This window comes from Mesoplodon mirus (assembly GCF_964341445.2).
Source record: "Mesoplodon mirus genome assembly, chromosome: 5".
Classification (NCBI taxonomy): Eukaryota; Metazoa; Chordata; class Mammalia; order Artiodactyla; family Ziphiidae; genus Mesoplodon; species Mesoplodon mirus.
This window is the reverse complement of record NC_138980.1, coordinates 184,692,776-184,720,482: the sequence shown is the minus strand read 5'-3', so window position 1 is coordinate 184,720,482 and position 27,707 is coordinate 184,692,776. Positions and strand designations below refer to the sequence as shown.

Genomic DNA, 27,707 nt, shown 5'->3' with positions numbered 1-27,707 from the left:
CATGATGTAACTGGCATTTATCAAGTTCAAGTGCTGAGTCTTCTGTCCTGAGATGGACCAGCCAGCCTGTCACTGAAGGTGAGATAGAGCAAGCCCCCAGGAGGCTTGGAGACTCAAGCGCACCCACTCACCTTTTCCCAGAGGTCTTCTGAAAAGATTTACTCCATCAGACCTGAGAGTCACCCTGACACCCCGGGCACTTCAAGTTCAGAATGCAGGGCCGAGCGGGTGGGTCTTCAGTGAAAGCCGGAGCCCACGGCGCTGGCCGTGCGGACACCCGCCAGCCCGTCAGCAGGCCCGCCATGTGGTGGCGCGAGGTGGCGCCCGGGCCCCCCCGACCCTGACCCAGGGCCCCCTGCACACACACCTGGCAACCGTGGCCTAAGTCCTTCCTCTCCAGGACCTGCGCTGGGACGTCGGGATCAGCTGGGTTGTTCCGACCAAGAGGACCTGGGGGAGGAGAGAGCTGATGGGGTGGAGGGGCCGCGGCCCACGCTCGTCCCGCGTCTCTCCTCGTGAGCCGCGCCCTGCGGCCTGAGCCCCGCCTCCCCGCGCGGCCGAGGGGACACGCGGGGTGACGAGGGCCACGCAGGGCTGCGAGCGCGCGTCATCCGTGGGACGTTCACGCGGGGCCGGGCCCTCTGCCCCGAGACGGGACTGTCCCCACCTTCTTGTCAGGCTCCACCTCCCACTGCAGCCTTGGCTTGTCCTGCCAGCTCCTCTGCGTTCAGCCCTCTGCCAGGAGCCTGGTCCCCCGTCGCCACGGCCACCGGAACCCTGCCGGTCGCTAGGCGACAGGCTCTCCTGCCCCAACCGTCCTGAGACACAGCTCCACACTGCTGCTGCACGCGGACACACAGCACACGCCACACACGCAGGCACGCACACACACCACACACACACACACACCACACACACACATACACCACACACATACACACACACAAAACACACAATCCGCACATGCCACAGACACATGCCACACACGTCGCCACAAATACACACACCACACACACACACACAATCACACACGCCACACAGACACACAGCACATAGCACACACCACTCGCCACAGCTGCACACACTCTCAGGTTTCTGGGCTCATTTCTCACTGCTCAGTGTTTTCCAGGCTATTTCCTGGGCCGGGGCCCTGGGGCCATCTTGTGCCCCTGCCCACCCTGGGAACAGCCGCCTTCTCCCTCCGTGCCCTGTCCTGGTGCCACCTCCTCTGGGACATCCTGATTTCACTATAGGGCAGACCGCTGGTGTCGGGCTCAGGAAATTAGCCGTTTGGGGCATGATGGTGCCTGGGTCCACTTTTTGCCCCATTTTGGTTCCTGCATCTTGTTTTCCAGCCTCCCTGGGGCTCCAGAGTCTGTGTTTGGTGCTGGGATGACCCGTAAGGTCATCGTCACCTCCAGGCCCCCGACACGACCATGGCCAAGATTCACAGGCCGTGGTCGCCATGGAAGCAGGGGGGGTCCCAGATCTCCTAACCTGTCCGCAGTGCGGACAGAGCCCCTCCCCAACCCCGTCCCCCATCTGTTCCCACCCCATCCACACTGCCCCCACCCCAAGAAAAGTGAAGCAATGTCCGCACTGCAAGGAGATTGAAGACTAAATTATCCTCCAAGAACCAGACAGTGGAAAGAAGACATCTACGGTGGTGAAAATGCGAGCTTCCAGGACACAGAGTCCTACAGGTGTCCCGGAAGAAGGAACAATGACATCACCTATGACATGATGTAACTGGCATTTATCAAGTTCAAGTGCTGAGTCTTCTGTCCTGAGATGGACCAGCCAGCCTGTCACTGAAGGTGAGACAGAGCAAGCCCCCAGGAGGCTTGGAGACTCAAGCGCACCCACTCACCTTTTCCCAGAGGTCTTCTGAAAAGATTTACTCCATCAGACCTGAGAGTCACCCTGACACCCCGGGCACTTCAAGTTCAGAATGCAGGGCCGAGCGGGTGGGTCTTCAGTGAAAGCCGGAGCCCACGGCGCTGGCCGTGCGGACACCCGCCAGCCCGTCAGCAGGCCCGCCATGTGGTGGCGCGAGGTGGCGCCCGGGCCCCCCCGACCCTGACCCAGGGCCCCCTGCACACACACCTGGCAACCGTGGCCTAAGTCCTTCCTCTCCAGGACCTGCGCTGGGACGTCGGGATCAGCTGGGTTGTTCCGACCAAGAGGACCTGGGGGAGGAGAGAGCTGATGGGGTGGAGGGGCCGCGGCCCACGCTCGTCCCGCGTCTCTCCTCGTGAGCCGCGCCCTGCGGCCTGAGCCCCGCCTCCCCGCGCGGCCGAGGGGACACGCGGGGTGACGAGGGCCACGCAGGGCTGCGAGCGCGCGTCATCCGTGGGACGTTCACGCGGGGCCGGGCCCTCTGCCCCGAGACGGGACTGTCCCCACCTTCTTGTCAGGCTCCACCTCCCACTGCAGCCTTGGCTTGTCCTGCCAGCTCCTCTGCGTTCAGCCCTCTGCCAGGAGCCTGGTCCCCCGTCGCCACGGCCACCGGAACCCTGCCGGTCGCTAGGCGACAGGCTCTCCTGCCCCAACCGTCCTGAGACACAGCTCCACACTGCTGCTGCACGCGGACACACAGCACACGCCACACACGCAGGCACGCACACACACCACACACACACACACACCACACACACACATACACCACACACATACACACACACAAAACACACAATCCGCACATGCCACAGACACATGCCACACACGTCGCCACAAATACACACACCACACACACACACACAATCACACACGCCACACAGACACACAGCACATAGCACACACCACTCGCCACAGCTGCACACACTCTCAGGTTTCTGGGCTCATTTCTCACTGCTCAGTGTTTTCCAGGCTATTTCCTGGGCCGGGGCCCTGGGGCCATCTTGTGCCCCTGCCCACCCTGGGAACAGCCGCCTTCTCCCTCCGTGCCCTGTCCTGGTGCCACCTCCTCTGGGACATCCTGATTTCACTATAGGGCAGACCGCTGGTGTCGGGCTCAGGAAATTAGCCGTTTGGGGCATGATGGTGCCTGGGTCCACTTTTTGCCCCATTTTGGTTCCTGCATCTTGTTTTCCAGCCTCCCTGGGGCTCCAGAGTCTGTGTTTGGTGCTGGGATGACCCGTAAGGTCATCGTCACCTCCAGGCCCCCGACACGACCATGGCCAAGATTCACAGGCCGTGGTCGCCATGGAAGCAGGGGGGGTCCCAGATCTCCTAACCTGTCCGCAGTGCGGACAGAGCCCCTCCCCAACCCCGTCCCCCATCTGTTCCCACCCCATCCACACTGCCCCCACCCCAAGAAAAGTGAAGCAATGTCCGCACTGCAAGGAGATTGAAGACTAAATTATCCTCCAAGAACCAGACAGTGGAAAGAAGACATCTACGGTGGTGAAAATGCGAGCTTCCAGGACACAGAGTCCTACAGGTGTCCCGGAAGAAGGAACAATGACATCACCTATGACATGATGTAACTGGCATTTATCAAGTTCAAGTGCTGAGTCTTCTGTCCTGAGATGGACCAGCCAGCCTGTCACTGAAGGTGAGACAGAGCAAGCCCCCAGGAGGCTTGGAGACTCAAGCGCACCCACTCACCTTTTCCCAGAGGTCTTCTGAAAAGATTTACTCCATCAGACCTGAGAGTCACCCTGACACCCCGGGCACTTCAAGTTCAGAATGCAGGGCCGAGCGGGTGGGTCTTCAGTGAAAGCCGGAGCCCACGGCGCTGGCCGTGCGGACACCCGCCAGCCCGTCAGCAGGCCCGCCATGTGGTGGCGCGAGGTGGCGCCCGGGCCCCCCCGACCCTGACCCAGGGCCCCCTGCACACACACCTGGCAACCGTGGCCTAAGTCCTTCCTCTCCAGGACCTGCGCTGGGACGTCGGGATCAGCTGGGTTGTTCCGACCAAGAGGACCTGGGGGAGGAGAGAGCTGATGGGGTGGAGGGGCCGCGGCCCACGCTCGTCCCGCGTCTCTCCTCGTGAGCCGCGCCCTGCGGCCTGAGCCCCGCCTCCCCGCGCGGCCGAGGGGACACGCGGGGTGACGAGGGCCACGCAGGGCTGCGAGCGCGCGTCATCCGTGGGACGTTCACGCGGGGCCGGGCCCTCTGCCCCGAGACGGGACTGTCCCCACCTTCTTGTCAGGCTCCACCTGTGAGCCCCGCCTCCCACACCTCCGTGCGGCTCGCCAGGCCCCGCGGCGCCCTGTCCGGGGCTCCCTCCGCTTTACTGGGGCTGCTGGTTGGTGCCTTGGCGCTTGTGGGTCAACACTGCCCCGTGAGGGTCTGCCCACCAGCTCCTTTAAAACGCCCCCTTTGCTGCAAACCAGTGGCCGGTGTGGTCTGGACCCGGGAGACACTTTGGAAAGGGCCATCTGCCCACTTCCTGGCGGGCACGAGGCAGGTGTGTTAGGAAAGGTGAGTCGGGGCCAAAGCTGGGGTGGCGGGGGTGCGGGCCCGGGTGGGAGGGAGGCGGGCCTGGAGCCTCCGCGGCCGCCCCGCCCCGCCCCGGGTCCGAGTTCTGCCTGCAAGCACAGGAATGTAACGAAGTGTGAGGCGGTGGGGGACTGGGCGACGGGAGGAGGCCCCGCCGGCTACTTGCCCCCCTGCACCTTCTGGTCGTAGGTGCCCGCATGCTTGTAGCCCGGCACGTAGCCCGACTCGTCCACCAGGTCCACGCGGCCCGCCCTGCCCTTGCCCCTGCCCGACGGGTCGAAGCGCTCCTTGTGGGAGCCCGTGAACTTGGTGGTATCCGTGAGCCGCGACACGGTGGGCGAGGAGATGGCTTTCTGCAAGAGAGCGGGGAACGAGGTCAGGGAAGCCGCCAGGGCGAGTCCAGCCCAGGGGCCCAGACCGTGGACGGGGGCCGCCGGTGCCCGGGAGCCACGCTTCTGCCTCCTTCCCGAGACCCGCGCACCGAACTCACCGTCACCCCCGAGATGATGGGGGCCTTGCCCTCGATGAGCCTGTGCACCTCCCGGACGGCCTCTTCTCCGCTCTTGTCTTTGAATCTCTTCTTGGCCAGCTCCTCCAGTGCTTCCTTGAACTGCTCGAATGAGATGGTCCTGCAGGACTTGCCCCTGCAGGGAGAGGGGGCTCAGGGGGCGCCCACCGGGCCCAGGCACCCCCACGGGGAGGAGGCGCTGAGCAGTCACTGGGCTGGGACCCGCACCCCACCCAGGGCCTCGGTGACATCAGGGGACCCCTCACCCCACCTCTTTCCCACAGCCCAGAGCGAGTCTTCCATTAAAACACAGAACGTGCCCTGCCCCGCCCTGGTCTGCGGCGTTACACCCAATAGTCGGCTGCCGTCGGCAATGGCAGCAAATACAAATCGTCCTGGAGCGAAGTTGACAGGAAGCACGTCCTTCATGAACGACTGGACACCAACACATCCTGGTCTGGTGCTAAAGTGGGCGAGCATGTCGCCTTCATCAGAGGGAAAGGGTGAAAAGCACGTCAGATCCCACGGCACAAGGCAGCTGCAGTCCTGGCTGGGGCCACCGGCCTGCGCGGGGTCGCCAGGGGGTGGGGGGCACGGTCCCCACTCGGGGACAGGATTGGGGGCCGCCTCCCCATGGCCAGGGCCTGACCAGCACTGGGCGCGCTGGGGCACAGCCGGGACCCGGGAGCAGCTCCTCATCCGGAGGCATCCCACGGCCGCCCGGGATCTGGTAGGTCATTCTCGCAATTTCTTTCTCCTCCCTCCCTCCCTTTTTGGCTGCGTTGCTTCGCGCGGGCTTTCTCTAGTTGCGGTGGCGAGCGGGGACTACTCTTGGTTGAGGTGCGTGGGCTTCTCACTGCAGTGGCCTCCCCCATTGTGGAGCACGGGCTCCAGGCGCGCAGGCTCAGTAGTTGTGGCGCACAGGCCCAGCTGCTCCGCGGCATGTGGGATCTTCCCAGACCAGGGCTCGAACCCATGTCCCCCGCATCGGCAGGCGGATTCCCAACCACTGCGCCACCAGGGAAGTCCATTCTCGCAATTTCAAAATGGCTCTAGACTGGCTCTTGGTCTCTATGAGTTTTAACTGAAAAGCACTTATGCCACCTTGGATCTTCCCCAGCGAATCCATCCGGTGAGGTTCTCAATGTTCTACAGTAAGAGGAGTGGGGGGAGGTGCCCCGGGGACCAACAGAAAGGCTGCCTGCAGAAGCCAAGGGCTCGAGACAGCGCAGCTGACGGCACCCAGGGGACCGGCTGGAGAGGGGAGGGCAGAGTGGGAGGGGGCTGCCCCCACGTCAGCACCGGCCGCAAAGCCACAGGCACGGCCGCAGAGCGGCCGCAGGACAGTCAGAAACAGGCCACATGTAAGGGTTTTTGACAAGGTTGCAAAAGCCAGGGAATGGAGGTGGAACTGTCCTTTCAGCGGCTGGAGGCTGCGCACAGAGGAGAGGGCCTGGCCTGTGCCCCACGCCGTCTACAAGTTTAACTCAACTGGACCACAGTCCTGCATTTATCACAGACCCCGAACCATCCAGCTTCTGGATAAGCATCCAAATGAAACTCTTCGTGACCTTGGCTTAGGCAAAGATTTTCTCAGGAATGACCCCCCAAAAACAGTCCATAAAAGAAAAACAATGAATTGGACTTGACCAAAAATTTTAAAACCATGCTCTTCAAGAGATACTGTTAAGAGAAGTAAAAGACAAGCCACAGATGGAGAAAATCTGATAAAGGACTTGTATCTGAAACACACAAAGAACTCTTATACCTCAACAACAAGAAAAAACCCAATGTAAAAAGTTGGGCAGGGTTTCCCTGGTGGCGCAGTGGTTGAGAGTCCGCCTGCCGATGCAGGGGACACGGGTTCGTGCCCCGGTCCAGGAAGATCCCACATGCTGCGGAGCGGCTGGGCCCGTGAGCCATGGTCGCTGGGCCTGCGCGTCCGGAGCCTGTGCTCCGCAACGGGAGAGGCCACAACAGTGAGAGGCCCGTGTACCGCAAGAAAGAAAAAAAAAAAAAGTTGGGCAAATATTTGAACCGGACACTTTGTCAAAGACCTACAAGTGCAAACCAGCCCGTGAAGGACGCTCCACGTCACTGGGCACCAGGGAAATCAGGTTAAACCGGGATGCGGCCCTGCCACACACCCACTGGGACAGCGGAAGTAAGTAAACCAGATAAAAGGACACCACGGTGTGGAAGGGTGCAGGCGGCAGCAACCCCCAGAAGGTGGGCCGGCAGCCCATGCACAGCCCCTGACCCCTCCTGGGTCTCACTCGCACGTAAACCTGTGTGTATCACTCTCCTATTCGTGGTTCTGTTCAGTCACCAGAACTCCAACAGCCCAGCGGTAAGCGATAAACATGCCTCAGGACGTCCCCTGCGCATGCCGGGACTCACAGGCACTTGACACGTGAGTCTGAGGACACGGGACGTGCTGACCGGCCACCCCGGGGTCGGGGAGACAGTGGAGGGAGGACACAGCCGCAGGGGCCACGGGGAGGACGACCAAGTCGTGCCGCCAGCGAGGCCATGTGGGCGGGTGGGGAGCGGAGCCCGAGAGGCCTGGACGGCTGTCGGGAGGGGCACCTGGACCGCAGGCCTCATCAGAGCCCCCGTGTCCGGCGGTGGGTTCCACCCCTCAAAGCCTGGCTGCGACACCACAGCGGCTCTGAGGTCCGTGGGCCGGGCTGGGGGGATCCCTTGGCCCAGCTGTCCCGGGCAGCGTGGTCCTGGCCTTGTTGGGGCGGGGAACCTGCCATCCCTGCTGGTCGCTGACCCACGACGGTCGTGGGGCCCCACTTGTTTGTCCTGGGTTGTCCAAGGCGCTCCTGTCTCTATTCACGGACGCCAGGCCTGCCTGCCAGCCTGGTGACCGGCCGCTGGGGCACCAGGCACCACCAGTGTGAGTCACTCGGGCTGGGGGCGGGGCATGGCCGACGGGGCCTCCGTCAGAGGCCGCATTCAGATCGAGTGGACGTGCGGGCCCAGGGCGCTGACCTGCCTGCTCCACCTGGCGGGGCCGGGTGTCCCCACATGTCCCCACCGTGACCGCCAGACAGGGTCTCAGAGCCTGGTCTGGGCTGGCAGGGAGCTTTCCCCAGGGGGCCCCGCGGCCCCCGCTGGGAACAGTCCCTGGGGAGTTCTCGAATGACACTGCCAGCCTCTTCCCTGGAGACACGTGATCACTTTACACGGCTCCGCACACACAGGGAGCCTGTTCTCCCGAGTGCACAGAACCGGAGAGGGTCCCCCCACCAAACCCCCTCCTCCCGGCTCAGCACTGGGGCCAACCAGTGCCCTGCTCAGAAGGCCGTTGTTCTGCTGGAAAGCTGGTCCAGCAGTAATGGGGTCACTGGTCACACACGAGGCCCCATGGGTTGTGCTTCCCAGGCCCTGTGTCCCCAGACCTCCAGGCCAAACGCAGGGCAGGCAGAGGGCTGAGCCCGGCCACTCCCGAAGGTCACCAGGGACACTCGGTGGCCAGGGATCTGGGCGGGGGGGGGGGCAGCACAGCCCTCCGAGGACAGAGGTCTGTGTCTCCAGGGCCAGCGTCATGAAGGCCGCTGGACTTTGGCTAACATGTCCTAGGACGGAGCAAGGGGCCCCCTCTGGACCACAGATAACATGCCACTTGGGGGCTGGAGAAAGCCGACTCCCAGGCTCCCCTGAGCAGCAGAAGCTGGGACCTGGGTGACCCGTCCAGAGAGCAGGAAGTGGGGTCTGGAGGGGGAGGCTAAGGCACCAACGAGGGCCAGAGGAGGGAGCCCCCGGGATATTCCCATCAGACCCTGGGCCAGCGGGGCTGTGCGGGTGGCCACGGGAGCGCTGTCTGGAGGACCTGGATGCAGGGTGAGGATGCAGTGTGATGTGGCAGCTGCCCACACGTCTGGTACCAGGCCTTGGGAGCGGGCAGATGCCAGCCCCCTGCTCCTGGGCCCCAGGGACCACGCTGCTGGCAACCTGGAAGGAGGCTGCTCACACCCAGGTCTGGCGGCCTCCAGGCCGGCCGCCTGAAGGGCACCTGTGACCCCGACAGTCAGCTGCCCCCCAAGCAGGGAAGAGCATCCTAAGTTCCTCCCGACCTCGCGAGGGCCTAACGCAGGCTGGAGGCTCAGGGACGGGTTCTGGGGACAGATGCACCTGAGGTCGTTGAAACCACTTCTGGATGTTTGGGGAAGGTCATCAAAAGGCCTGTGTGCACTGGCGTCCAACACCAATATCAGCGGTTTGAGGAGCCAGCATGGACGGACTTGCCCGATTCCTGCCCCCACAAGCCTTGGCCCTCTGTAGACACGCCAGGCAGGCCCCAAGGAGGCCAGGGCAGAAGCTGCTGGATGCCCTGCACAGCCTCGGGCGGCCAGGAGAGGCCCCCGCGGAGGACACTGTGAGACCCCCAACACCACAGCTGGAAGCACGTGCTGGGGTCAGGGCCCCGAATGCCACAGCCTCACCCACCAGCCTGCAGGGAGGGGCAGGGCAGGGCAGGGCAGGCCCGGGCGCCAGGCACCGAGCAGGCGCTGGGCCCCGCTGGCGTGTCTGGGACTGCACAGCGCACCCGGCTCTGCCCTGCCCACCGCTCCCGCAGGCATCCCGCGTGGCCTGGGTCTCTGCACCGATGCGCCAAGCTCTGCGCTTCAGACGGTTCCCTCCGCAGCCCGTGCAGCAAGAATGGGCCGCGTCCCCCGCCCCGGCGTGCGTCCTCCTAACCTGCAGCCCAGACAGGGCTCCAGAGTCACGGGCAACGCCACCGTTGGCCAGAAAGCCGGCGAGTGGGGGCCAGGAAGGGCCAGCAGAGCCGCCATCCGCCTCCCCGGCCTTCCCACCTGGGCACACACGCAGGGGACCCTGCGGCCCACGGGCCCCCGGCGGGACTGTTGGGGTGACACTCGTGCTTATGGGAACGGGGTCCTGAGTTAATTCCTTCCGCCCTGGGGCTGGGGGGTCGGGGGGGCGGGCACGGGGCCGGGGGAAGCCCTGGTCCCGGAGACGGCAGTCTTCAGTCGAGGCCTGGGGAAGAGCTGCAAGAACCGTGTTTAAAACTTAACACATAGCAACATCCAAACAAACAAGCGCTGCCATGACGACCGGCCTAAACAGAGGCTGCAGATACCGGGCTGGCGGCAGGGCTGCAGAGTCATGGCAACCGCCCCAAACAGAAACAGCCATCGGCAGTCAGCGACCCGTGTGGTTCCGCGCCCACGGCTCCCGCGAGCTGCGGCGCTTCTGCCACGGCTGCCACCTGGAGCGGCCGCGGTCCCACGACCCGCACGCCGGGACGCGCGCGTCCCCACCGCGCCCCACACTCCTCAGACCTGGTCCCCCAGGTGTGGCTCCCAGCCTGTCCTGCAGGACCCCACGACCCGACTCAGGGCACCACCCCCCCAGGACCCCCCAGGGAGCACTGTCTCCCTCTCCGTTCCCAAGGGCAAGGTCCCCCGCTGCACAGCTGGGAGGTCTGGGGGACCCTCCCCCAGAACAGGCTCTCCCAAGTGGGACACAGGTCACAGGGACCCCACAGGGAGTTCAGGTCCAGGAGGGCAGAGGGGGAGTAGCCACAGACTGGTCTTGACCGTGTCTTGACCACGACCCCTCGCCGGACCGGGGCTGCAGCCGCCCACTTCCCGCGACGAGCCGAGGCAGAGACCCTGGGGCCCAGAGCAGCCAGGCTCTGAGGTGGGGCCCCCGCAGTGCCTGGGCGCCAGGGGCCAAGCCTCCTCCCTGAGTGTCTGAGCAGTGTCCTGCCCTCCAGAGCGGGACGGGGACCAGATGGGGCTCCCTTTCCCAGGGGGCACAAGGGCCCGTGTGCCTCCACTGCCCGTGCCTCCTGCACACGCGGTCTCCAAGGCCTGTCCAGGGCATCTGTCCTCCGGGTGAGCCGTGACCAGCAGAGTGGAGACCTGAGTTCTACACGTGTGGGCATGCACGTGCGCGTGTGTGCGTGTCTGTGTGATGCCTCGGAGATGCTGTTGCTGTCCTCAAGGTGTGGTCCCGGGGTGTGAAGGGCGGGAGAAGGGGGAGGGGGCCTATCGACGCCCGGACCACACGCCCGAGCCCGTGTGCACACGCGTGCAGACACACACACGGACAAGCACACGGCGCCCACCGTTCGTCATCCCCGCTCTTCTTCACACGCGAACGTCCCCCAGAGCTGAGGGGAGCGGCGCCACAGACGCCCACCTCCCGGACTCGTGCCCCCGGCCCCCAGCAGCCCCCCACGGGCCGGGCTCTGCCACTTGAGACCCCTCAGGCTGCGGCAGGCGGCTGCGGCACGTCCCTGACCTGGGCTCCCGGCCCCACTGGGGCCTGTTCTGGTTCAAACTCCCGGGCATCTTCTTCCGGGCAGGGAGAGTGTCCTGAGGCGTCGCCCTCCTGGCCGCCCGAGAGAACGCAGAGCCCCGCTCCCACCCCCCTGGTCCCAGGCGCACACGTACTTGATCTTGCTGAAGACGATGTCCACATCGGTGACGGTCACGTTCCTGCCGTCGATCACCTGGCAGTCCCTGCACAGCTTGGACCAGTTCTTGCCATGCATCTCCTTCCCGGTGGCCCTGGTGTCCCCGTGCACCGCAAACCTCCGGAAGGCCTCCTCCAGGTCGCTGAGCTCCGGGCCCGCGGCGGCCGCGCCCTCGCTGGCGCCCTCCGACTCCAGTGACAGCCTCTTGGCTGTCCTGTCCTTCGCGGGGTCCCCTGGGGACTTGGGGGGCGTCTTGTTGGCGGGCTTGGGGGGCTTGGGCCTGCTGTCAGCCATGCTACTGGGAGGAAGCAACAAGAGGTCACCTGCTTTTGCGGGCAGATGCCCAAGGCCCCCGCTGCCCGCGGACAGGGGCTGTGGCCCGCCAGCAACTGTGCGACCCCGGGACAAAGTGTCCATCTGCTGCAGAACACGGCGAGGCCCCTCCAGCCCTGGCGCCCTGGCCGCCAAGTCCCCGACAGTCAAAGCCTCCAGCACGGTGGGGCACGAGCCAGCCTCCTGGGGGACTCAGGACCCTCCTGCTCTGGGGGCTCCCTGAGTGACACCTTCCCGGGCATCAGTGGGGTGACACCATCCTCGGGGAAGGGATCCAGAACCGGTCACGCTGCTGCGCCCACCTCAGGGCCCAGTCTGCTGACTAGGGTCCAGCGGGCCGAACAGACCGCTAGTAGAAGAGGGAAGCCCCAGGCGAGAGCAGGGGTCTGTGGAGACTCCGAGGGCCGAGCGGGGCTGCGGCCTGCGCCCAGGGTAGGGGGGGCTCACGTTGGGGGGTGGCTGATGGCGTCAGGAGCCCAGTGAATGCCCAAAGCTGGGCCCGGGTCCCCATGGGGCTGAGAAGACACCTCCACCTCCAGCAGCTCTGGGGAGCCGGGAGCTCAGCACCAATGCCCACCCCCAGAGTCACGGCTAGTGGTCAGCGGGGGGCAGTAGGCAACCTGGCATTGTGGGGGTCCCGAGCAGGGCCCTGCTGAACTCAGGACCTACAAGTTCCCCAAACAGAAAAGGCAGTGCAGCTCAAGAAGGCACAGTGGCTGGTGAGGATGGTCCAGGACACCAGGGGCTCAGGGCAGGGTGGACATGACTGGGGATGTGGTGATGAGCCCCAGGACCCAGCTCTCCGTCCTGGGCTCCACGTTTGTAGCTTAATAAAGTAACTTGAAAATTACTTTAACAAAACTAACAGGAGTGAGACCCTACATGCAGATGGGAAGCTCTCCAAGGTGACTTCCTGCTGTGGGGAGAAGCAGGACGGTGCGGGGAGCAGAAACGACACAGCCGGTGTTGGAGCCATCGAGGACAAACGGCATCCACGTGTGGGCTGCGCCCCGTGGCCAGGCGTCGCTGTGGCCGGCCATGGACGTGGCAAACAGGAGGCCCGGCTCCCTCCACGTGAGGCTTGTCAGCCGCTGGTCCACGGGGTGGGGCCCGGGCCAGGGGTAGGAGGAACGGGGGTGGGCAGGTGAGGTGGAGAGAACACTGTGTGAGTGTCCCCTGGCCAGGCCCTGCTGAGGCACGGCTGACCCCGCGGGCTCCGGAGCTGGGAGCTGATGAGGGTTCACGGTGGGTGTGGGGATGGACGGCATGACCGGATTTGCATTTTCAAATGAGGGTGTGGAGAGGGCAAGGCAGCTGCCAGGTGGACTCACAGACCAGAGTGGAAGGAGATGCAGGACGAGCGGACCTGGGGAAGCCGGCCCCAGAGTGTCCACCAGGCTCCAGGGACCACCCACCATGGGGGCCCAGCTGTCTTCAGACACCACGTGACCCCCTGGCCCACCAGCCCCTCACAGGCTGTCCGCGCCCCAAAAAGGTGCCACGAGGCCTGTGTCTCCAGAATGATTCTCCCGGGCAACGCCCTTAAGACGTGACTATCTGAAGCAAAACCTGTAGAAAAGGTGACCCAGGACAGACCCTTATCTGCCACAGTCACAGCTTCTGCGTGACATCAGCACACAGTGCCCCCAGCCAGGAGGGCTGGGAATCCATGTTAGCAATGTGCCTGCAACAGGACCAGGTGTGCCTGTGAGATGGGCCAGGTGTGCATGTGAGCTGAGCCAGGTGTGCCTGTGAGATGGGGCAGGTGTGCCTGTGAGATGGGCCAGGTGTGCCAGTGAGCTGGGCCAGGTGTGCCTGTGAGCTGGGCCAGGTGTGCCTGTGAGCTGAGCCAGGTGTGCCTGTGAGATGGGGCAGGTGTGCCTGTGAGCTGTGCCAGGTGTGCCTGTGAGCTGAGCCAGGTGTGCCTGTGAGCTGTGCCAGGTGTGCCTGTGAGCTGAGCCAGGTGTGCCTGTCAGATGGGGCAGGTGTGCCTGTGAGATGGGCCAGGTGTGCCTGTGAGCTGAGCCAGGTGTGCCTGTGAGATGGAGCAGGTGTGTACGTGAGCTGAGCCAGGTTGACTGTGAGCTGGGCCAGGTGTGCCTGTGAGCTGGGCCAGGTGTGCCTTTGAGATGGGCCAGGTGTGCATGTGAGATGGGCCAGGTGTGCCTGTGAGCTGGGCCAGGTGTGCCGGTGGGCTAGGCCAGGTATGCCTTTGAGATGGGCCAGGTGTGCATGTGAGATGGGCCAGGTGTGTCTGTGAGCTGGGCCAGGTGTGCCTGTGAGATGGGCCAGGTGTGTACGTGAGCTGAGCCAGGTGTGCCTGTGAGCTGGGCCAGGTGTGCCTGTGAGCTGGGCCAGGTGTGCCTTTGAGATGGGCCAGGTGTGCATGTGAGATGGGCCAGGTGTGCCTGTGAGCAGGGCCAGGTGTGCCGGTGGGCTGGGCCAGGTATGCCTTTGAGATGGGCCAGGTGTGCATGTGAGATGGGCCAGGTGTGTCTGTGAGCTGGGCCAGGTGTGCCTGTGAGATGGGCCAGGTGTGTCTGTGAGCTGAGCCAGGTGTGCCTGTGAGATGGGCCAGGTGTGTCTGTGAGCTGAGCCAGGTGTGCATGTGAGCTGAGCCAGGTGTGCCTGTGAGCAGGGCCAGGTGTGCATGTGAGCTGGGCCAGGTGTGCCTGTGAGATGGGCCAGGTGTGTCTGTGAGCTGAGCCAGGTGTGCATGTGAGCTGAGCCAGGTGTGCATGTGAGCAGGGCCAGGTGTGCATGTGAGCTGAGCCACGTGTAAATGTGAGCTGGGCCAGGTGTGCATGTGAGCAGGGCCAGGTGTGCATGTGAGCTGAGCCAGGTGTGCATGTGAGCTGAGCCACGTGTAAATGTGAGCTGGGCCAGGTGTGCATGTGAGCAGGGCCAAGGGTGCATGTGAGCTGGGCCAGGTGTGCCTGTGAGATGGGCCAGGTGTGCATGTGAGCTGAGCCAGGTGTAAATGTGAGCTGGGCCAGGTGTGCCTGTGAGCTGGGCCAGGTGTGCATGTGAGCAGGGCCACGTGTAAATGTGAGCTGGGCCACGTGTGCATGTGAGCTGGGCCAGGTGTGCATGTGAGCTGAGCCACGTGTAAATGTGAGCTGGGGCAGGTGTGCCTGTGAGCTGGGCCAGGTGTGCATGTGAGCTGGGCCAGGTGTGCATGTGAGCAGGGCCACGTGTAAATGTGAGCTGGGCCACGTGTGCATGTGAGCTGGGCCACGTGTGCATGTGAGCTGAGCCACGTGTAAATGTGAGCTGGGGCAGGTGTGCCTGTGAGCTGGGCCACGTGTGCATGTGAGCAGGGCCAAGTGTGCATGTGAGCTGAGCCAGGTGTGCATGTGAGCTGGGCCACGTGTAAATGTGAGCTGGGCCAGGTGTGCATGTGAGCTGGGCCACGTGTGCATGTGAGCTGGGCCACGTGTGCATGTGAGCAGGGCCAAGTGTGCATGTGAGCTGGGCCAGGTGTGCATGTGAGCTGGGCCACGTGTGCATGTGAGCTGGGCCACGTGTGCATGTGAGCTGGGCCACGTGTTGTTTTAAAGGCAACAGCAGCTCCGCCTCCCCTGGCTCCCCCTCCTCGAGCAGAACACAGGTGTGCACTGAGACCACAGGTGGAGTGTGTGTTCCTGCTCCCGCAGGTGTGAACGCACCTCCACCCCCGGGCCCCCCAGACCAACTCTCAGCCTCTCGTTCCCAATGCCCCTCCTCACGCTGCCCATATGTACACCCTACCTGCAGGCACTTCCTGCATCGGACCAGGCCTCAAGCATCTTGCCCCTTGGGATCCAGGTGCCTTCCAGCCCCCGGGGCCCATTCCACCTCCCTGGTCCTCTGGGCCCGAAGCCCCAGGCGGGTGTTGAGTGCACCAGGATGGCCAAGGCTCGCTGGAGGGCGGCCTGGGAAAGCTGCCGGCCCTCGGGTGGGGGGTCTGGGGGGGCGTGCTTCTGGGGGCAGGATGCGGGCCAGGGGATGCGCATGTCTGGGGGCTGGGACCCGCACAGGGGACTCCCCGCCTCCCAGGCCCTGCGGGGGCGCTGCTCAGGCCTCAGGCCCCGTCCCGCCGGCCTCCTTGACGCCAAACCTCCCGGAACTCGGAACCCGGCTCCACCTCACGCCGAGCGAGCTGGGCCGGCGGGAAACTGACCCGGGGGAAACTCGGGTCACGGCGCCCGAACCCCACCACGGGCTCTGCCGGGTCACCGGGCATCGCACCCCAAGTCCGGAACCTCCCCGCAACACATCAGCCCCACTGGCGAGCCCCCTACTTGAAGGGTCGGAGAGCCGGGGGATCCAGAGGCCTCAGCGCTCTGTGGCCACCGGGATGCCCTGGGGGTGTCGCTGACGACGCGCTAGAGCTCGACTGGGGTTCTTGTCCCCGACCTCGTCCTAGAGGCTGCTCGGGACCGGGAGACCGGCCCGCAGGTGGGAAAGGGCTCCCGGGACAGCGGACGCCAGAAGGAACCTTCTGGAGGCACGAGCCGCGGTGGGAGCCCTGGGCTCTCGAGCTCCTGGTCCTCGGCCCCGTCGGCCCACCCCACGTGCCACCCTCCTGCGTTCTCAGGGCCGGCGTGGTGCCAGCACCCTCCAGATGTCTACAGCAAGCCGGGCCCAGGGGCGGCACCCTCCACCAGGGCCGAGAGCCCAAGTCCCTGGGCCGTGGCTGCGCCCGCTGATGTGCCCCCGAGGCCCGGGGTCCAGCTGAGACCCTGCTTCTGCGCAAGAACCGCACGGGCCCTGGAAATGCCAGGTTCCCGAGCATCTGACAAACTAGCCCTCCTTGGACCTCGACGGAGCTCCTGACGCCCACCGGGCTGACAGTCTGCTGAGCGCACCTGACCTCGGCCGTGCAGGGGCCTGGGCACAGAACGCCCCTCGCCGGATGCCGCTGGACGCGCAGAGGCAACCCAGAGGCTCTGTGCCAAGTGCGGGAAGGAGAGGAGGAGAGAGTGCAGGGCAAGCAGGCGCCTCCCAGGGCAGCCCAGCCCCTTTGGACGGCTCAGCCCACCGGGCCCAGTCCCAGGACTGATGGCGCACGGAGGGGGCGAGGGAGTAACAGCAGCAGCCCCCAGATAAGTCCCAAGTTGCTCCGGGGCCGCACAGGAGGCCAGGGCGCCTGGTCAGCTGGTCCCGGGGAGAACCTCCTTGACCCCTGCCGGGTGGGCGCGCTGTACCCGTGCAGCCAAGATGAGGTGGGCGGGTGAGGGTTAGGACAGAAAATGCAAAAGACCAAGCGGCCAGAAGCCGGGGGATGGATGCCGTCGCCTCCCCCTGCTCCCCTCTGTCCACCAGGGCTTAGGCCCCCAGGGTCGGGGTCCAGCTTCGCCCTCGGTGCAGCCCCTGGAAGAGGCACAGCCTCCGAGGGAACAGCCCGAGGGGAACAGAGGCGTCGGGGCTGCGCACCGTCTGGGCCGCCGGCCCGCAGCTCTGGCTCTTTCTTTCAGAGTCCACTGGAACACGACACAGCCCTTTGGCAACTGTCCACATTTTAGTCATAATACGGCCACCACAGCTCGGCTGCCCGACACTCGATGTGAATGACCACTCGTCCCAGGCAGCGGGGCCTCCCAGGCGGGCACAAAGCGGCCTCTGAGTGCCTGCCCCGCAGAGCAGACGGTCCCGGAGCCTCAGGCGTGGACGCAGCCCTGCCGGCTCGGCGCTGCCTTCCACGGTCCCTGCAGGGGCCCCGACAGCACGGGGCGAGCGGCCGCACCGTCCGAGCAGGATGCCACTCAGGTCCCGGGTCACATGCTTCAGGCCGTAGGCCCGGAAAGGCCCGTGGGGTTGGGACCTCCTGCACTGAGGCTAGGCCATCCCTCGGGGCAGCCTGGGAACCACAGTCACAGCCACACTGTCCCCTGCGCCCAAGTCAAACGCGGTTTCTCTGGGACGAGAGGGAAGAAGGTGGGTGGCTGAGCGGGCGCCTTCCTGGGGGCCGTGGCCATCTTGCGGGAGCCGCACCCGCGGGCCTGGGGGCTCCTGCTGGTCGGGCTGGCGGGGGAGGGGACGGGGGCGGGGGGGAGGAAGGGGCCAGGACAGGTTTGCCACCCCTGCCCCTCAGAAGAACTGATGCGGACAGCAGGAGCTTCTCTGGGTCACCACGAAGCTGGGGCTTTTTGGGGGACTCACTCCGTTGGGACCCCTTGGCCTCCCAGGAACCATGTCCTGGGCCTCAGTCCCCCGGTCCCAGAGCCGGTCTCTACTGTTTGTCAGCAAGTTTCTTACAAAATCCAAGAACACGGCATCTGCAGCCAACCTGCGGTCGGGCGGACCCTGTGCAGGGCACGTGTAGTGGGTGAATGGTGTTCCCGAGCCAGGTGTGTCCACGTCCTCGCAAGGTGGAGGAGCCTCGTTTGGAAGAAGGGTCTCTGCAGACGTCATCAAGCTAAGGATCTCGAGATGGGTCCACTCTGGACCAGGGTGGCCCTAAGTCCATTGACAGGTGTCCTTACAAGGGACGGAAGAGGAGACACACAGACAGAGAAGCCACGTGAAGACGGAGGCCAAGACGGGAGGGACGTCGCCATAAGCCCAGGGATGCCCGGAGCCCCGGGAGCTGGAAGAGGCAGGAGGGACCCTCCCTGGTGCCTCTGGAGGGAGCACGGCCCTGCGACACCTCAATCTCGGACTGGGAGTCTGGCCTCAGAACTGGGAGAGGACATATTTCTGTAGTTTTCAGTCAAAAGTCTGTGGTCCTTTGTCACAGCGGCCGCAGGACCCGCACACAGCAGGGACACCAGAAGGGGGTCCCTGCCCCGGAGAAAAGCGCCTGCAAAGGCCCAGAGGAGTGAAGCCTGGGCGGCGGCACAGAACCCAGGGGCAATAGCGGGCAGAGGCCCCTCCCCGCAGACGGGGTCCGGCCTCGAGTTGGCGTGCACGTGAGACCCTCAACAGGAAGTCTGTTAGCTCCAGGAACGTGGAGCTGCCCGCGGATGGCCTGGCCTCTCCCCGACGGCAGGCGCCCTGCGGTCACCACGTGCCCGCACGGCAGGTCCTGGGGCCAGGCCTCTCAGGCCGCCCGAGACCCCACGGAGCCCACAGCGTGGGGGGCAGGCCGGGGCCCGGGGAAGCCAACCGCAGGGCCAGGAAGAGCAGAGGGGCCTGCGGGGAAGGGCCGCTGCCTGGGTCTGACGGCTGGCAGGTGGGCGGCAGTGTCGCCTGCAGGCCGCAAAGCCTCTCCTGGCCCCAAGCAGCCGAAGAGGAGATCAGCCGGCGCAGGTGTGAAGCGCAAAGCTGGAGGCAGCCCGAGGGTCTCCGCAGTGGTCTGCAGCCCAGCCCTCACTCCCCACCCACCCCGTGCCAGACAGCTGGGAGGCTTCCCACCAACCACGGGGACTGAAAAGCCCCAGGCCCCCCACCCGGGAGGGCAGGGCACCCTGAACAGACCAGCCCTGCCCTGGGGGTGGGCGGACGGGCGCCTGGGAGTCAGGGGCGGTCAGGCCGGCTCCCCTCTACCCCCAGCGTGGATGCGGGGATCTGGAGCGCTGGTGCCCCAAACAGCGGCAGGACACACACAAGCACTCCTGAGGAGGAGACGACCGTTGGAGACGGAAAAACACAATATCCACATATGATGATAAAAAAAATAACCAGGCCCAAGAGGGGGAACAAGTGCCAAGAACTTGCAGAAACAACAGGAAGCAGAAACGACGAGAGGCTCCAGTTACTGGAGCTGGATCAGACATTGAGTTTAAAGTAACTACGTGCACCGTGTGCAGAGAAGAAAAAGAACAAGGTGAGGAATTCCAGCCAAGAATGGGGCCTGTAAGAATGCAGGTAGCAGATCTGAAAAAAGAACACCTTGGAAATTCTAACCGTAAAACAAACACACAATAACTAAAATTCAGAACTCAGTGGATGGGATTCACAGCAGAGCAGGTTAAAGAACTCGTGGATCAGAAATACCCAAAAGAAAACAGCTAGACATGGCGGAAACGTGTGTGTGTGCACACATGTACATACACATGTGCATGTGTATGGTGTACACACATAGGAAAATGGTATGTGGGTACACCATCATATGTGAGGTAAGCTGCCATCCAGGAAGTTAGGAAAAAAACCTCAGCAAATTAAGGACAAAGGTGTTAGAAACAATGAAGATAAAAGTACAAATTAATAAAGTAGAAAACAAATCTATAATACAGAGGACCAACGACATCAAAACTTAATGCCTTGAAAACACTGATAAAATTGATAAATACTGGGGACGCTAATCAAGTAAAAAAAAGAGAAGGTCAAAATATCCCATATCAGATGGAAAATGAGGACATCCCTACAAGCTCGACAGATATTAAGGGATTAAAATATAATAAGAGAATATTATAAACAATTTTGGACCAACATGTTTGATAATTTAAATGAAACAGACAAATTCCTAAAAACAAAACAAAAGCCATTTTACCAAACAGTAACAAGAAGAAATATATTCTTATCATTGCTCTTGTATCTATTATTAATTCTTATAATTATTGAGGATTTGAATTCTTATTTAAAACCTTCTCACAAAGAAAACCCCAGGCCTGGATGACTTTACCAGCAGATTCTTCCTTATACTGAAAGAAGAAATACTGTCAGTCTTACACAAATTCTTCCAGAGAAGAGTAAAAGATGAAACACCCCACCCGACTCATTCTGGCTAAAATAATCCTGGTACCAAAACCTGATAAGGGCGTTACAAGAAAAGAAAAATGGATGCCAATCTCACTTACAAACACAGATACAAAAACCCTAAACAAAATATTAACAAACTGAATCCAGTAATAGATAAAAAGGATCAATACCTTACAATCAAGTTTGGTTTATGCCAGGAGTGCAAGGTTCATTTAACATTAACTTAATATAATTCACCACATAACACAACACAGAACCAAAATCATATTATCATCTTAATAAATGCAGCCAAAGCACTTGATGGATTTCAGCATTTATTCACCGTAAAAATTCTGAGCAAATTAGAAAAGGAAATAAATTCCTTAATTTGATAATGGGTACCTACAAAAAGCTACAAAATCATCACACTTTGAATATTGAAAAATTTTCCTTTCAAACTGGAGTAAGAGAAAGACGCTTGCCTATCACCACTTCTACTCACTGTGTCAGTGTGGTAAGATACGGAAAGGAAATAAATATATAAACGTAGAAAGGAAGAAATAAAACTGGCATTATTTGCAGTTTCTATGACTGTGTACACACAAAATCCAAAGGGATCCCAGGAAAACTGTTAGAATCAACGTGAGTTTAGCAAGGTTTCTGGATACATGGTCAACATACAAAAATCTATTTCCATGTAGCAGCAAAACCAGACAATAAAAGGTATTTAGAAATATACCATTTAAAAAAAAGTGAGGAAATATGAATTACCTAGGAATACATTTAACAAAAGATGTGTAAGACCGTCCACACAGAGACTATGAAGCATTATTGAAAGAACAGTGATATTATGAACATGGGTTAAGTCTGAAATACAAAGAGGTCAATTGTCCCTAAATTCATCCACAGTTTTAATTTAATCCAAATAAAAATTCTAACACTTTTTATGTCTGGGTAGTGAGACAAGCTGACTGTAAAATATACACAAAAAGGCAAAAAACCATGAATTAACCAGCGATCTTGAAGGAAGAACAGGTGGAGGGTTTGCCCAGCGGTTTCGAGACTTGATGGAAAGTTCTGGAAATGAAGCCAGTGTGGTGTGTGGTCTTGGTACAAGGACAGAAAATAAACCACTGGGCAGAAGAGAGCCTCCAATCCACCCGCACAGGTGCAGAGACAGTGTGGACAACAAAGGAAAAGCGGGGAAGAAAACTTTTTCAACAAAAGGAGATGGGCTGACTGAACAGACACATGGAGAAAAATGGAAATTAATTCAGGTACAGATTGAAGCAGGAAAGGCAAAATCATTAAGCCTCAGGAAGGGGATGTTTGAGAGTATCTGATGTCCTGGGTGGGAAAGACTCTACACAGGACACAAAAACCACTAACCCTAAAGGAAAAGATTCTTAAATGGCACCAGATTAAAACTCAGAACTTCCATTCATCAGAAGATATCACTAAGGATTGAAAAGACAGCTGTGGGCAGAGAAGGTGTCTCTTACATGCAACACACATTGCTGTCTCCAGAATCTAGAAAGAACCCTGTGGATCAACCAGAAAAAGACAGCTCTAGAGAAACGGGCAAGGGACTCGAGGAGGCCCAGCACATCCAGACACCCAGTCACTGGCGGGGACGCCTGGCTTCGTTACCTTAGCCTGAAACGCAGGCTCTGGCACGCACCCTCCAGAAGGCCACCCGCCAAGAGGCCACTGCGCCCTGCCCACTGCCGGCGGCTGTGGAGCGCGGCCGTCAAGGGGCTTCAACTCCGGGGAGCCGCCGGTACCATCGGCTAAGACGGGGCGCCGAGGGCCCAGCAGAAACATTCGCACGTGTTCTCCGAGGAACACGCAGGGGGGCTCCAGGCAGCCACGCCAGAGAATGGAAATAACCCCAAGGCCCGTGGCCCACACAAGGGATCAGCGGACGGTGAGGGGCTCACGGAACGCAGCAGGCACCGGCTCCACGCGGTACTGCCCGAAACGCGCCAGCATCGCAGAGCACGTGCTGTGAGGCAGGAAGGTTAAACACTAAACCGGAGGGGGGGCGGGAAACAGGCGCAGGGAGTAAAACCACAGCAAAAGCAGAGTCCCTCCCCAGGAACGGGCTGGGGGGCAGCCACAACCCCTGGCAGGAGGAAGAAGGAGCGGCCCGGGACCTCTGGAGGCCTGGGGGCCGAGCAGCCAGCAGGGCCAGGGCCGGGCAGACGAGGCCCAGATGAGCTGCGGGAACCGCCTTCCCAGGAAGGCAGCTTGGTGCTGGGGGCTCCTCCCAGGCTCCGAGGCCCGTGGCCCCCCGCGCCCAGAGGCAGTGGGAGCGTGAGGCCTGAACGAGGCCCCCGGAGGATGCTGGCTTTTGTGACATTCCCGCTGGAGCGAGAGCTTCCCGGGGCTGACCTGGCCGGGCTCACCTGGCACCTGATGTCTGTTGAACAAATGGGTGCAACAGGGTTACAGGATGAGACCTTGGGACTGTGGCCCAAAGAGGGGAGATTGTGCTGGGACAACTGGACATGGGACATGCTGGGGACACAGGGGGACACACGGGGACACTGTTCTGTGGGACACAAGGCGATGGGCAGGAAAGGGCTCCAGGTGTTCTTAACTTTTAGGCTTGAAAAAAGGTAAGGGCCAGTCCTTCCTTTTCACAAATCTAATTAAGAAAAGGAAAAGTGGCCATGAATGTGCTCTCCCGAGGGTAAGCTCACACACACCCCCAGCTAATGGGGGGTCGCAGAAGACACTTGGGTTTGGTACCAAAGTCAGAACACCATCATTTCCTCACCCCCTGTGAAAGACTTGTTACATTTCTTCACCAAGGAAGGTCCTACATTTGGACATTTAGACATTAAATTACAATTGAGCTTCACTGCACGTCACTGCACATCCCGTACAGTTAAAGGGGAAATCTGCAAGCGCAAAACAGTCTTGCTTCCCTGTCAGCAAACGAGATTTGGAGACAGCATGCCACGTCCCTGTGGGGAGCGGCCCTTCCCCCATATGCCCTTCTTGGGGGCTGCAGATCACAGAACCCGCACCCTCCCCTGTCACCCCAGCAGGGCCAATCAAAGCCATTTCCAGGAACTGCCATGTGGATGCCACTGAGGACGTTCCCCCTCTGAAGAGACTCTGCTGAGCTGGGACTTGTGGCGGGGATGCTGTGGACTGGGGGTGCCAAGCTTGGGGGTTCCATGGGTTGTGACACCATGGTTACCTCCCCACCCCAAGAGGGGGCTGGTCTCCCGAGGAGGGGCTGAAGAGCGGGGCGCCGGAGACCACGTCTGAGCCCCAGATGCCGCTGGGCACCCCCCAGGCAGCTCCCCACCTTCCTTCCCAGGAAACACCTGCTGCTCAAGCAGCAGGAGTTGGGCGTGTGTCGATTCTCCTGCCTAATCCCAGCATCCGCCTGGTCCAGGGTTTGGGGCTCAGGTGGCCTCTGCACAGTGCCCGGCACCCTCGGTCTGGGGTGGTTTCCAGATGGTGCCAGGCTGGGCCCAGGGCACAGACCTCCCGACCCAGGGAGGCCCTGATACTTCAAGGTGCAGTGGGGGCTGTGCCTCGTGGCCCCAGTGGCCCCGGATGGCGGCTCCTGTACGTGCTCCTCTGGCCTCACAGCAACATCACCAGCTATAAATAGCCCTGGCGCTAAGCCAGCAAGCCTCTCCCTGAGGAAGCTTCTAATTCTCAGCCTCTTCTGCAGGGAGCGGCTCCACTGCCCACCAGGGAGGGAAGCCACGAGGACGCAGCCCCAGAGGACAGTTTGGCTGCTCAAAGATTTCTCTTAATCCTCAATCAGTGACGAGTGATTTTAATTTTCTTCACGAAACTCTCCTGTGATTTGCACATTTCCCACAATGAGCATCTATAACCTTGTATACAGTTAAAACAGCTTATTTATTGCAACTTCAAAGGGTTCACGAAGATCAGCCAAACAACACCGAGGAGATAAGAATTCGGCCAACACAGCTCCCACTAATCTCCATCACTTCGTCATTCCAAAAAGATGGAGAAGAATTTTTTAATGTAGTACATAAATTAGGGTACCTTTCTGAGTCACAGATCCTTCTGGAAATCACGAAGGCCCCTTCCCCAGGAAAACACACATACCCTTGTGTGGCACGCATTCTGCAGATGCCCCCAGGCAATTCACCAGCACCCCCTTCCCCCATCACTCATCACTGAGCCCTGGGATTCCAACCACGTGGTGGGAACAGGGGCTGGTACCAGAGAAGGGGTCATGGAGTCCAGTTTAGGGCACTCGCAAGGCGCCTGTCCCATGGCCCCCGCCCCTCTCCCCATTTTCTGCCGGCTCCAAGCTCTCCCTCCCCAGGCCCATTGCTCCATCCCCGGATGTGGTCCTAGGGCACTTGGAGTTCAGGTCAGGGTTTACTGATCACCTCCTAGGCGGCAGGGGCTGGCCCAGGCCCTGGGGAGCACCCCCCCAGCGCACCCTCCCTGAGAGATTGGCCACGGGGAGTCCTGGGAGGTGGTGGCGGGGGGGGCCGTGGGAGCTAGGTCTTTTATCGTTTATAAACGTCAGATGAATTAGCCAGTAAACACACAGACGGATGACAGCATAGCCAGCTTAGCCTAAAAGGTGTCCCATCATCAGAGCACAAAGCGCCTATCAAAACAGCAGTCACAGGGAGGGTTTTCTTCCCACCTCATTTCAAGGCTTCATTTACATAACTGAAACCGCAGAATAAAGGGTTTCTCTGGATCCTCCTTCAAGGGCGGGGCACTGGTCCCCAGGGGCGTGTGGAAAAAATACACTGGCAGCCAACCTCTTTATCTTGATTGCCGGGTTATGTGCCCACATGCGATAAGAAAACAGAACACCCCTCCGGGGATGCTTCTGGATTTGCAAAGTGTAGGCCTGACCCTCTCACCTGCACCGATATGGCGACGTTAATGCCGGACCGAGGGACGGCCGAGTTCTCGCCAAAGGATCACGTACATTCTCGGCCCCTGGACACAAACGGCCCTTTCTGTGGCCCTGGGGCTCCTTAAATTCGTGCTGTATGACAGTGGCTTCATTTCAAACCCTCTAAGCCCTAATGTCCCGCAGTCTCGCTGGCAGCCGCCACCCCAGGCCTGGGCATGTGAACGGTGTTTATGTAGCAGGACACGGAGAGGGAAGGGGCTGCGAGGGGAGTCCTCTATCGCGTTACGCACCGACACGAAGAAAGGCCGAGGAGCCTCATTTAGGGCCCAATTATAAACCTGCCCTTTGCATCGCCGGTCGCTCCAGCCCGCGCCCCCGCGTCCCCAAACCCGCGCCCGGACGCAGCCACGGGGGCCCGAGCGCCGCGCGGATAGCCGGCAGCTCCGGGGCGCGGGGCGCACGGACGCACTGGGCCTCGGGGAAGGGGCGCGGGCGGGCGCCGGGAATGGGTGGCGCGCCCCGGCCCGCAGGCGCAGGTGGCCCTGCGCGCCGCGCCCCGGGACGGAGCCCCGCTGCCCCTTACCTCGGAGATGCGGCGACTGCAGCGGCGGCGCCTCCGCGACTCGCGCGCGAGCAACCCGGTACCCGGCCTGCGCTCGCGCCGCAGCTCCCAGCCCGCCGGCTCCGCCCCCGGCCTCAGGCCCGCCCCCAGACCCGCCGGCGCGCCCCCTGGCCCCCAGTTTCCGCGCCCGGTCCGCCCCACGCCCTGCCCTCCCCGCGCTCCTATTGGAGGACCCGTCCCAGGACCCGCCCCCAGCCCCCACTGGCCCCCTCTCGGACCCGCCCCCCAGGCCCGCCCCGCACTCTCTTGGCGGCTCCGCCCCGCCCCCTCCCTCCCGGGCTGCCAGGCGCACTGAGGCCGTCCGAGCGCGGACCCTGCCTTACAAGGCGGGTCGGCGCTGGCCCCAGGGCCACACGGCTCCGCGGGGCGGGGTGTCGCCCGTGCGGTCCCACCTGGCCCTCCGGGACCCCGGACGCGGGTCGACGGATGGGCGCGAGGACGGGCCTCCCGGCTGGGTCGGCTGGACGCTGGCCTCTCTGCGGAGACGCTCGGGCCAACGCTGGGGTCCGGGGTGACCGGGCTCGGGCCTCAAGGAGGGGAGCAGGGTGGGGCGGGGAGTGGGGCCGCCCCGCGAGAGTTTGGGGGACAGTGGGAGGGTGAGGCGAGCGCCTGGCTGGGGTGGGCCAGAGGCGGGGAGGCGGCTCCGTGCCGGGCCCTGGGCGCGGTGCGCAGCTGGGACGCCTTCCCGGGGGCGAGCGGCGGCGCCCCAACCCGGGCTCCGACTCCAGCTGGAGGCGGGCCATCTTCCTGCGTCCGACCGGGGCCTCCGCGGGTTACCTGGGTGAAAGCTGCAGACCTCAGAGCCTCTTCCAGGGTCTCTTCGTCTCTCTTCTCGGGACACCTGCTGCTTCCTCTCCACCAGGCCGGCTCTGCGCCAGGAGGGGTGGGTTCGGAGACAGGGCGCGTCCCCGCCTTCACCAGGAGTTTGCTCAGCCGAAGGTTCTGGGGCCGGGGTGACAGGGAGGTTCTAGTCCTGAGACTTGGGGTGCAGGGGTCTCCCTCTCTATCCTCCAGGCCCCCCTCCAGTGGAGCAAGCCGCCCCAAACTGTCCAGATGCCCGGGCTCCAGGGGGAAGCGTGGCCTTTAGTTTCACTGCCGTGGTACCTGGCGCTGGCCAAGGAGCCCACCGCAGGCCCTGTCCTCCCCTCTTGGCTGCAAAGCCCCCACCCTGAGCCTTACACATACACACCTCCATGGCCCATCTGGCCACAGACTTCCCTCCCCCCCCACCCAGTCTCTGTGCTCGTCCTGGCTGCAGAGACCCCACACCTGACCCCAGGCTCTGCCCAGCTCTCAGGTCTCGTCTGAGTCGGAATTGCGGGCAGCAGCTTCCGACTTCACCTGGGATTCCGGCCGGGCCAGGCAGCAGGGGAAGCCGGGGTGCTGAGCCAGAGAAGGGGTCACAGGTGCTGCTGTCCAACAGACCGCCCGCCCCCGGGAGAGAGGATGCGGTTTTCTCGACCCTTTGGGAACCAGGGACAGGCAGGCTGAGCCCGCCCATCCCCACCGTGGTCCTGGGGTGACGTGCCTTTCTCTCAGCCCCTCTGGTTTCTGCTCCTGCTCAAAACTGGCCGAAGATGGGCTTCTATTTCTCATTTCCCTGAAAAGTTTCACGCTCTGGACACCAGGCAAGTCCAGGATCTTAGAGTCGCAAGGACAGGGAAAGCAGGAGGTCCCCCTGAGGCCCGCTCCTCGTGACCTGCGGTCCTGACTCTTTAGGTTGAAGCTGGGCTGCACCTTCTCTGTCCCACACAGCCCCGAGCACCGCTGAAGTTACTATTAACGATGCAAACGAAAGAACGAAAAACACTACTCGTTATTATGTTCCCAGTATCGTATTAGCCAAAAGGCGAGC

General features: G+C 61.9%; 1 protein-coding gene across 2 annotated transcripts; it reads right to left on the bottom strand.

The window, feature by feature from the left end:
- Positions 1-3,924: 3,924 nt before the first annotated feature.
- Positions 3,925-25,884, bottom strand: LOC309804560 (tubulin polymerization-promoting protein-like). 2 transcript variants are annotated; one of them, XM_082621976.1, is made up of 4 exons: positions 15,495-18,537; positions 11,389-11,709; positions 4,937-5,090; positions 3,925-4,799 (listed from the first exon to the last, which is right to left on the bottom strand). In XM_082621976.1, exons 1-4 carry the CDS (start codon positions 15,737-15,739, stop codon positions 4,605-4,607), a joined length of 915 nt encoding a protein of 304 aa, XP_082478102.1. In that variant the 5' UTR covers positions 15,740-18,537; the 3' UTR covers positions 3,925-4,604. The 2 variants fall into 2 exon arrangements, with proteins under 2 accessions (XP_082478102.1, XP_082478103.1); XM_082621977.1 differs by lacking the exon at positions 15,495-18,537 and adding an exon at positions 25,814-25,884 and having other exon boundaries at positions 3,928-4,799.
- Positions 25,885-27,707: the final 1,823 nt, after the last annotated feature.